We start from the raw sequence: 11239 nt of genomic DNA on the forward strand, positions 1-11239 counted from the left end.
GAGCAATCTGAGGGCTCTGACTGGATACTTGAGAGAAAAAATAGGTGCCTTAGTCAGGACCAGGGCTGACGTCATACCTAGAGCTGTCTCCTAAGGATACTGCTGTCAGTCTGCCACCACCCACTTGACAGCTGACCAGATGCTGATGCCTAGACTGGTCACTTGTTCCCGATTGGGTCTTTACCTAAGGTTCCTCTAACCAACTAAAGCAGAATGTCTTCTTTCTACCAGGGGCTGGGATCCTAAGACATCAGTTCTGAAGTAGAAAAGTAATAATAACTCATGTTAGCTGGACTTCTTTTTGCTTTTGTTTTTTTGATATTAAAGATAGCTTCATTGGGAAGCTGTACTTGGGCAAGTTTACTGGCCCCAAGGACCAAGGCCTAGGGAGTCACCATGGGAAAAGGGGTGGGTGGGAGAGGGAGAGAGAAAGAGAGGAAGGGGCTTGCACACAGAGAGAGAAGAGGAGAAAAGGAGGAGCACTGACTGGACTTTTGATTAACTGAATTTTCATGGATATAGTATCTACCTCCCTTACGGAGCACTCAGGGAAACTGAGGCCCAGAGAGTGAATTGAGATATGTTGCCTGGAATCACACAGGTAAAAGGGGGCTGGACTGGTCTTCTCAGGCAGGCTGACTCAAGAGCTAGGATCATTGCTTCTTAGAAACTCTTCCCCCATAGGCAGCTCAGTTAGGAGTGAATCTCTGCAGGCCACAGACACTAGGTGGCCTCAAGAAGAAGAACCTGGGTGTGTGACCTCAGGCAGGTTTCCAAGCTTCCTGCATCTCAGCAGGAGGGATGATAGCGGTGGTTCATGCAGGAGAATAGAACCACAAATATCCTCCCTGCTGAATGCCCACGGGGACCATCTGCTGTCCTCATGGTCCTAGGCCTTAAACTCAGTTTTCCATCCACAAATACAAGGAGATAGAGAGTCATGTATAGAACAACCATGGATGCTGTGATTACAGATGCAGTTTTGTATTTTGGGATAGTAACTGCTCCATCTGAAAATGGTGCTATATGCTTATTATGAGGAGCCAGGAAAGGGGCAAAGTATTAAAAAAGAAAGATAGGAATATAATTTAAAAGTCTACCACTATGGATTTAGTTTATGTTACAACACACACACACACACACACACACACACACACACACACACACACACACGAGAAAGAAGCAGAAGAGAGGGGAGGAAAGAGTTGGGAAAGGGAGCGTGAAGGGAGTTCCTAGAATGTAAATGCTTAAGCACTGTAGAGCAGTCACATACTTATCTTGGAAAGAGAAAATGAGGACCACATCATACAGTTTATCACCATGTCTCCTACCTATGATTTACTCGAATGTAGCAAGACAAGCCCTGAAAATGGTTATCTGTCCTGAACTGGAGAGCTGGATAGGGTCAGTTGAAGGGTGTCCCATAGATGCCCTGGAGTTTTGGTGGGCGTATGTGGGAGTCTTTGATGTGGGGCTGTGTTATCTTGGAGAGCTTTGCACTTTATCAGGCCCCTGGGTAGTTGCAGCTTAGCCTTCCCAGATGTCAAGGCTAGATAATGCAGGTGCATGGTCCTTCTTTTAAAAAAATAAAACACCATCCTTAAATTAGTTTGCAAAGTAGTGGGAAGAAGTTGTATGAACTCCAGGGCACCAGCCATTGGTTTTGCTCTCACCTTCATCTCTGGGCCCTAGAGCTCTTTCCCTCAGCTAAGGTGTCTGAGGGCTGCAGGGGGAGGGTAATGTAGACTTGAGTCCTATTACCTGCCATTCACGTGTGGCGGCTGCACACCCAAGCTGTGTAGCAGATGATAAGGCTTGGCGAGGGGAGAAATGACCACAGGGTTGTGGGGGCAGATGGGATGCATTAGGAAGGGCTCCCAACCTCAGAAACCATTAGCTGCAGGTTCCCACTGAGTACCAGAAACACACAGAGGTTCTGTCACTCCAAACTACACACTGCACACAGGGGCAGGGTACTTGTCACTACTGTTATCCTCAACTATTCACAAAGAAGACTGTGGATATCGAAAGTCAGATTCATTCAACAGGGAGATTTTTACTCTAGCACAGGCTTGTTTGAGTGTTACATGCATTTTGACTTAGTTATATTGTCTGCTAAGGGTGAGCTTACAGATGACTCTGTCCTAAGTCAAAGAGGGGCTGTAACATTGGGAAATGCTATAAGCATTCTGTCTTTTGCTTTCTAAAAAGATGACTACTAGAAGGAGCAAACTGTCGCATGTGCCTTACACCCGTGGTTCAATTCCTCTCCTGACAGAATTGCTCTTGGAGACTGTATGGGAACAGGGGACAGACAGGCAGCTAGAAAGTGTGGGCAGAAGAGAGATGGACTTCAGCCTGTCCAGAATAACCACTATGGGGGCTGCATTTGAGAGGCAGGGCTTCCACTTTTCTGGGAGAGAGGCAATAGTAGGGACAGACAGATGGGCCCTGGGAGGATGCCTGAGCTGAGCCCCACCCCCACCCTGGCTCCCTGCTTTCTCAGTCTCAGGCAGGATCCCATGCTGGAGCCCCAGTAGTGGCCCAGAGAGCCTGCCACCACAGCTCTGGCCATGGGTATCCTTCTCGGAGCCCTTAGGCTCTGCCTCAGCCCCTCAGGGCCTGCTGGAGTATCTCCTTGGCTTTAGTAAGGGCCAATTCTGAAGACACAACTACATTAGGTGTCACACCCACCCCTTCCCAGGAACTGCCATCTGTGGCACCCACAGAGCGAGCTGTGGGGATGGTGATGTAGAGATGGGTGTCGTCTACATGGTAGGTCTGTGGTGGCTGGCAACCTCCACTTGTCACTTCACCGATGACCAGGGCCCGGCCCAGCCTCTTCATGATGTAAGTAAATTCTTCAGCAGCGCCAGCTGTCACACCACTGGTCAGGATGGCTACACTCTTCTTGGAGCCATATCGTTCACCTGGAGGACAGAGGCCATTTAGCACAGGGTCAAATCAGCACCATCCAGCCTACACTGCCCAGAAGCCACGAGGAGGGCCACAGGTTTAGTCTTGCTCACCTGTGTCAGTATCTGGCCCACTGGCTTCAGTGAACCTCTGTGAAACAGGGACAGCCATTCATATGCCCCAGCACTGCCATTAACTGTGTGTGGTCCAATGAAAGAAAGGCTCGGCTTTTCCTGAGACCGGGCACGCAACTATGTCCTGAGTAATGGTACCTCCAACTCTGAGAGTCATTTTGCTTTGGGCTCCCAGAAGAACAATTATTACTACTTTATGACTTTGTTGTCATTTGAAATTTTTGAGTAGCTACATTAACATGTATTTAACAAAAAACAGGCAAAATCAACTTTAATCATGAGTTAATTAAATAATATGTCAAAGAAACATTTACTTAAAATGAAATTATTCTACTGAAACATGAGGCCCATCTACCTGCTTTCCCTCCCGCCCTCCTCTTCTTTTCTCTCATTTCCACAATAGGCTTTCTAAATCTGGTGTGGCGTTTACAGTGTTAACACTGCTCATTAAGGACCACTCACATTTAAGGTCTTAGTGCTGAAGGCAGCTGGTGGATCCCACATTGGACGCCAACCAAAGTTTTAGGACCTTTAAATTTGAGGCTATTATAAACTTCTGGTTTTAATTATCTATTTAAATTTAGAATTCACAGAATTCACCTGATTCTGTTGATTCTGATTTTTTTTTCCTTTTACTTCAGTGTTCTTGGATAAATCCTGGAAGCCAGGGTAGCAAAATTCTTATATAATGAGGAAGTGTAGAAATGAAAGTGGCTAGACGCCTCTCTGGTCAGGGGAACCCTACTGGCCTCTCCAGTGGCCTCCTGTGCATGGGAACACAGGTTCCACAGGAGTCCCTGGTGCTGTGTGCTGGGCAGAGGGAGGGAGGCCACACCAAGAAATAAGGCGTTGAGAGTCAGGAGTCTATGGAGCTCAGGTTGTCTCTGCTACTTTGGATGTGCTTCCAGCGCAGGCAATAAAAGAGGGACTGTTAGCATCTGGACCTTTCTTCAGGCAATTGTGATGAGCTGCCGCGGAGAGTTCAAATAAGATGAACTCCAAGAGCACCCATTTGGTTAGCAAGGTGAGGGGGCATCCTGGATTTATATTTGTTCTATAGGCTGCTAGCTATATGGTTAAAATGGGAGGGGCATGCGGGTATCAGGTAAAGCAACCTTTGAACCTTGAATCATTCGTTTATTAGCTGAGTGGCCCCAGACAGTGTCCAACCCTCTGACTCTCACTTTTCTTCTCTAGACATGTGCTTTCAGATATTGAAGGTTGTTCCAGTGCTGTGCCCAGTGGACCGGAACAAGGAATTTTATGCTCTGCTGTGGTTATTTTTGTATACACTCTAGCTGCTTTTCTCTGATATTTTTCAAAAGGTTTTGGATTGAGAACAGGGAGAAGGCAGCTTCATGTACCTGTGAGCTGAGTGTGTGTCCAAAGTTCGCTGACCGAGTCATTGGGCCGGTTGTAGATCTTGTCCAGCAGAATGGGAGGCGCCTCATCAAAGAAGTAGGAGCACAGGGCTGAGATGGAGGAGGTAGGGCCACCAATGTTGAACCTAAGGGAAGCAGAGCCAATGACTCTGAGGGGGGTCTAAGCTCACAGAGAGGCACCCAGTGCGTCTCCCACCCTGCAGCTTGGCTCTCTGTCCTGTGAAGAAGGGTTCTAATTTCAGGATGGATTTCTGGTCAACATAGTGAGTTCCAGGACATCAAGGACTACACAGTGAGACTCTGTTTTAAAATAACAACATCGTCAACGACAAAAGAAAGGATTAAAAACTGAAAAGAGAAGAAAGCAAAATACTGAACCTGGGTCCTGATCCTATATATTAATGCATTAAAGACTCTGACAAGTCCTACAAGTGGGAATTTGTTGGTATTGCTTTCCCATCTATCAAGCATGGACTGCTCCTCTGTGTTCATACTACCTAGGAATAGGATACAGAATCCATGAAGTGTAGTAACACAAGCTACTGGTGATGCTTGGTGTGGAAGTAACTCAAGATTGTGGAGGTACACTGGGAGGGAGAAAGCCTCCATTCAACCTTGTATTGTCCTTGCCTCTCTAACTGTCACTGACAAGTATCAAGAGATTCGTACAGCTGATGGCCATGAGCCATCAGGGTTATTGACCTTGGTGGCATCTGACCCCCAACCTAGGGACAGAAGAGTCTAAGTGTGCCCGTAGTTGGGGCTTTCCTTTAAAATATGCGAATGATACATTCAATAAAAAGGATGCTTGGTCTGGTGGTGCCTCTTGTGTTTGTTAAGGTGTCTAAGGAATAAAAAGTGATCAGCTAAGGTTTTCTGGCAAGTATAAAACCAGAGAGGGATGCTAGTCACACCGCGATTTTGCGCCACCTAGTGACTGTTAAGAGTCATGCAAGAGTTATAATTACAGCAGGCCTGGGTGCTTAGGTAGACTGGATAGATGAACCTTTCTCTTGCAGCAGAGACATGGAAAAGGTTTTCCTGAGAAAGAAACAGCCTGACCTTTCTCATACTCATGGATGATGCTCAGGACAAACCCACCAATAGACCTGGGATTGGAGGGAGCCCTGAGTCTGGCCACTGTCTGAGGACTCTTCTGCATGGGGGAGTGGGGGTGGTAAAGGGGTCTATGATGGAAACTCACCACACACAACGTGTTTATTTGTTTGTTTTAAGCAGAGGGAGGTAAATGGGCAAAGATATCCAACTACCATTTTGTTATGCAAAGCTTTCTTGTTACAATAGCATCTGTTCATTTCCAGATTATCCCCAGGGGGCCCTGGCTTTGTGATCCCAGAGAATGGCTGTCTTGGAAATGTAGTTTTGCAGAAGTACAGCCACAGTGGAGGGCTAACCACCAGGTTGTAGATTGCACAACCTCCCTTGGAGCTACTACCATAGGATCAGCAGGCTTATCTCTTCTATCCCTGCCCCCCTCCTCTGTTTGATTTCTTTTGTTTTGTCAGATGTGGGATAACTCTTCACCTCAAACACACATTTGGATCATCAGGGAAGCTTAAAAAGCTACCAGTGCTGAGGTCCCACTGGCCAGTAAGATTTGAATCTCTGGGCTAACTGGCAGGTAGGTTGCCTGGTTCCTTTCAGCTTCTTGATTGTTTCATGGGATTTTCCCCTCTGCAGTGATCTACAGTTCTGACTGTCCTCAGCCACTGCTATGACTAAACCTGGAGTCATTGTCCAGTCCACTGACCTCATGTCGATGATGAGGGCATCAGTATGTACAATCTTCTTCCAGATGTGTTCTACCAGCAGCTCTGAGACCTGGGTAAGCAGCTCACAGTCCCCAAACATGTCGAACCTCAAGTAGCCAATGTTGTCCTCAAATACATTTGTGTGGAAGGAGAACTTGATCAGGTCTTCAAACACTTCTGGGGAGGGAATCTGGAAGAGTGGGAAGCCTTGCTCAGTATGAAGACAACAGCAAATGACAGTGCCCAGAAGTGGGTGGTACCACAGGCTACTAAGGAAATGGGAAGGAGCTAGTGGTGCCTGGGAGGGAAACATGTGGGTGATGGGCTGAGTTGGGAACTATGTGTTGTGTAAGAGTCAGCTCATCAGGGATAATCCTTGCAGCAAATGCTCAGGTCTGGCGACCCCTCATTTAGTGTCTGGAGATGAAAGGCCCAGGTATGGTGCCTTTCTGATGCTTCCAACCTTACCAGACATTTCTCAGTGTTCCTGGACCCATCTTCTCTTCTGCTGGGATAGGGACGAAAAATACTAGTAACCTTTCCTGGGAGCCTGGCCCTGGGGCAAGCACTTTGCAGCCCCATCACACTGACAGCCACCCTGTATAGAAGACACTGTTAATTCTCGTCTTTCCAGAACAATCTGGAAGCACAAACAAAGCGGCTAACTTGTCTGAGGCCCTCAAAAATAGGAACAGGCAAAAGCCAGACAAGGAACCCATGCCAAACTCAATCCACTTTTTCACTCCATGGCCCTGGCTATTCTTGAAAACAATAGACATGAGAAATTTAGAAATTGGGGTTCTGGAAGCCAAGTACAACTCCCCTAATAGGATTCTACTTATTTTCTCCCTAATGCAGCTTAGGTAGAGGGGCCCTCCATGAATCCTGTTCACTTTGCCCTTGGCCAGATTCCTTCCTTTCCCACATCCTCCCAGAAGCACACAGCTGAATGTACCTGCTGGTGCTCTCTGGCACTTTGGAGCTGGCTTTCAGGTATTCTTACTGTAGCAGCCATCTTTCTCCAAATTTCCTATCAAGCTGAGCCTTGAATCAGACACACACTCACAACCTCAACTCAGTCAGGATGCACACTCTGCATGGTTTGGGATAAAGATGAGGAGCTGGCTCCAAACTGAGGCCTTTGGGATGCGTCTTAGCTCTCAGCCACTCCTGGGCCTGTATTCAGTCCCCATACTTTGCTTCTAAGGGCACAGCAGACCCAGGTAATGTAAGCTTTGTATTTTCAGGGAAGAAAATGTCATGTTGGACCCTCTGAAAACTTGATGACTCCCTACCCCAGTACCAGTAGTGAGGACTCATTAAAATTCTTGCCTTCTACCTGGCTGAGATGAAAGACCTTCCATTGCAGGTTTTCACATTAGATTTGCTGAGCATTCTCTAGAGCTGCTCAGGAACCATGGAGCCGAAGAGTCAAGAGACAGTGAGGTGAAAGTGAAGAAAGAACATGGCTAATGAAAACATAAACCCTGAGGTAAGCCTTGCATTGTACACATATCCACATACATGCCGACATCTGGACAACTTGCTCTCGGGATTGGGCCAGGCTAAGTTTCTCTTGTACCTTACCTGCATGGGCACAATTCCAGGAATTCGGTCTTTGGCATCCTCTGGGATGTGTGCTGTCTTCAGGTGTGGGTCTCCAGAGAGCATTTGCAGGTCTGCCCCCAGCATCTCAGCCAAGGCCCCTTCTGAAGTCACCCTTGCATATCGGCTCTGCAGACCGCTTAGCTTGGCAGCCATCTTGGCCCCCAATTCAGGGGATGCATAGTTATCAGCCACTAGTTTCCCGGCTGTCTGCAGTACTGTGGGCACCTTGGCACGCAGGGCCACTATGTCCTGGGCTGTGGAAAGGGCCTCACTCATGGGCACAGTGATGTCAGGTTCCACACCAGCCAAGTCCCAGGCCTCACCGGTGGTGGCACTCAGGGCCATCTGAGTAGGCATGGAGGCATATAAGGGGCTGTTGCCCACCTGATAGATGCCCACGGAGAGCGCCCCTCCAGCTGTGGGCTCTCCTATAATGGTGGCCCGCTGTAGGTCCTGCATAGTATGAGCAAAGGCCTCTGCTGCAGAGCCACTGGTATGGCTCATAAGGATGTAGAGATCTTTATGGGATCCGTAACGTTGCCCAGCAACCAGCGGCAGGGTCCATATCTCTGTGACCTTAGATGTCGCCCTGTCAAAGACAGAGTAGAGGTGCTGGCGGGGCTCTTCCTCAAAAAAATAGGAGCAGAGTAGAGGAACGGCAGAAGAGTAGCTGCCAGGATTGTAGCGCAGGTCCACAACCAGCGCAGCCGTGTCCACCAGCCTCTGCCACACCAGCCGTACTAGCTGGGGCCCGATGGCCTTTACTGTCTCTAGCTCAGCCATGGCGTCAAAACGCAAGTAGCCTAGCTCGCCTGGCAGCACATCCGTTTTGAACAGAGCCTCTATGAGATAGGAGAGTTCCTCTGGGGAGGGAACGGCAGGGGGCGGCAGGGGGACCTCCTCTGCCACCAGCTCACCAGGGCTGTGGAACACCAACAGGCGGTGGTCCTCGGATACCTCCTGAAGGTCAGCGGTGAGCTGTGAGGCCAGTGACTCCAAGTCCACAGCTGTGCGGTAGGATCCTTGGGCTAGCTTGGACTGCAAGAGAGCTCTGGCCTGCTCGGCGATCTCGGGACGGGCATAGTGAGCCTCCAGCAGGCGACCGGTGCCCTCGACCAAGGCACCCAGACTGCGATGGAAGTCCAGCACCTCCTGAGCTCTCTCTAAGGCCTCCTCCGCCAGCACGATGGCATCGGGTACCACCCCACCCCCCAGCCAGGCCTCACCGTGGTTGTCAATAAAAGTGAGCACAGGTACTGTGAGCGCAAGGCCACCCTCTGGTGAGTCCAGCAGTGGCACCGTGCAGGTGTGGAGCAGGCTGCCCGCCGTGATTTCGCCGACCAGTGTGGCCCAGCCCAGTGACTGCATGAGGAAGGCAAACTCTTCAGCCGCTGTGGCGGTTCTGTGGCTAGTAAGCAGGTACACCCCCCGTCGGTTGCCATAGCGTTGGCCCAGCAGCTCCGGATGGCTGAAGTGCTCCTGGGTGATGTTGGTACGCCGGTCATAGGTGGTGAAGAGACGTACAGGCCCGGCCTCAGGACCCTGGAAGTAGGACAGCACCAGAGGCACAGCAGAGGACGGACCCCCAGGGTTGTGCCGCAGGTCCATGATGAGGTGCTCTGTGTCCTGCAGCGGCTCCCACACCTGCTGCAGCACATAAGGGCCCAGGATCCTCAGCACAGAGGTGTCTGCAAAACTGTCAAAGCGCAGGTAGCCCACATTGCCCGGCAGCACAGACACCTGAAACACAGAGTCCACTAGAGCCCTCAGGGCAGCTTCTTCCTTGGGCATCTCAGGGGTGGCTGCTGGGGGGTCATTAGGACCAGTCTCAGGTCTTGAGGAGGTTTCTCTGGGTCCAGTGGCTCTCACCAGGAGCCTAGGATCCTCTGACACAGCCTGCAAGCCAGCGTTGAGCTTTGTCACCAGGTCCTCTTCAGAGACCACGGCTGAGTAGTCCATGCTAGCCAGGTGGTGCAGCAGGCCTGGCACTCGGTCCACTAACGTGTAATAGTCCTGGAGGGCTTCCTGAAGTCGAAGGACAACCCCTGGCAGGGCACGGCGCAGGGTGAGGATAGCCAGCGCCTTTTCTAGGGCTTGCTCTGCAGGTATCCCCACACAGGGCAGCACTCCACTGCCTTCCCACGTCTGGCCACCTCCACCTAGGGGTCCCAGGGACCTGGAAACAGGTACTGTGAGGAAGAAGTTGGACTGGCCTATTCTCAGCTTCTGGAGGTCCAGGGCACCACCCTCTGTCCGCTCACCCACCACGATGGCCCTGCGCATCTGCTTGAGGATGTAAGCGATGTCTTCAGCCACTCCCCCTGTATGTCCACTGGTGAGGACCACTACATCCTTGTCAGCACTGTATCTCTCCCCCAGGACCTTGGGCAAGGTCCAGATCTCTGTGGTGGTGTTGGAGGGACGATCATAGACGGTGTCCACGTGCATGACAGTGTTCCCAGGGTGAAAGTAAGAGATGACATAAGGGATCCCAGAGACATGGCCGCCAGCGCAGTTCCGGAGATCTAGCACCAAGGAGGAGGTGCCCATGAGCTGCTTCCACACATGGTTCACGAGGAACTCCTCCAGCTCACTCAGTATCTCCTGGCCCGGGAGGTCATCCATGCGTAGGTAGCCCACATTGCCCTCAAGAACCTCATGGTGGATGTTCCCCTGTAACTGGGCCAGCAGTTCTTCTCGGGTAAGGTTGGTGAGTGCTGCTGTTTGCTGGGGAGTCTCGAGGGTACTGGGCTCGTAGGAGATGAAGAGGCGTGGGTCATTCAAGGAACTCTGTACCCCAGTTGTCAGTACATGGGCCAGCGTCTGAGGGTCTGAGATACCCAGAATCTCATGGCTCTTCATAGCTTGCTCAATGGCTGCTTGCATTCCCATCAGGTTCTCTGGGAAGCAGTAGTTATCCAGGAGGACCTTGGCCATATCCATCACCAGACTTGGCTGGAAGAGTTGCAAGGGACCAGCCAGAACACAGAGCAGCGTGGACAAAACCAGGACCCATTCTCTCATCGTTGGGAGCCCTGGAGCCCTAGCTCCTGGGTCAGAGCTTGACCGTGTACAAGACTGTGGTCCTGTTCCCGCAGCTGCCTTTCCCCGTTGTCCTTCTTAGCAGTCAGACAGAAGGTCTGGGGCTCAACATGGGAGTTAGATGTGTTAAGCCTTTAATCCTGTCTAATTCAAGCACATGAGCCAGGTGACTCAGAAGAAGAGGCCAGGGTGGTTTGACCCGGAAGGAACATTACATCCCATCTTGCTGAACCATGTCTGCATAGAATAACAGCAACAATTGTCTCCAGTTTGAGTTTCTGCAGCATGCTAGGCCCTGTGATGAGCTTTCTTCACTCACAGTTTTTACTAAAGCCTGGAGAATTGTTAACCTACAAATAAACATCATTTTCCCACTGCTTTGGAG

General features: G+C 50.3%; 1 protein-coding gene across 1 annotated transcript; it reads right to left on the minus strand.

The window, feature by feature from the left end:
* Nucleotides 1-2607: 2607 nt before the first annotated feature.
* On the minus strand, nucleotides 2608-10836 carry RBP3 (retinol binding protein 3; the record flags this gene model as incomplete). Its single annotated transcript, XM_080926011.1, has 4 exons — nucleotides 2608-2930; nucleotides 4415-4557; nucleotides 6204-6394; nucleotides 7792-10836. 4 exons carry the CDS (start codon nucleotides 10834-10836, stop codon nucleotides 2608-2610), a joined length of 3702 nt encoding a protein of 1233 aa, XP_080782137.1.
* Between the last annotated feature and the right edge of the window lie 403 nt (nucleotides 10837-11239).

Source organism: Micromys minutus (genome assembly GCF_963924665.1).
Source record: "Micromys minutus genome assembly, chromosome: 12".
NCBI lineage: Eukaryota > Metazoa > Chordata > Mammalia > Rodentia > Muridae > Micromys > Micromys minutus.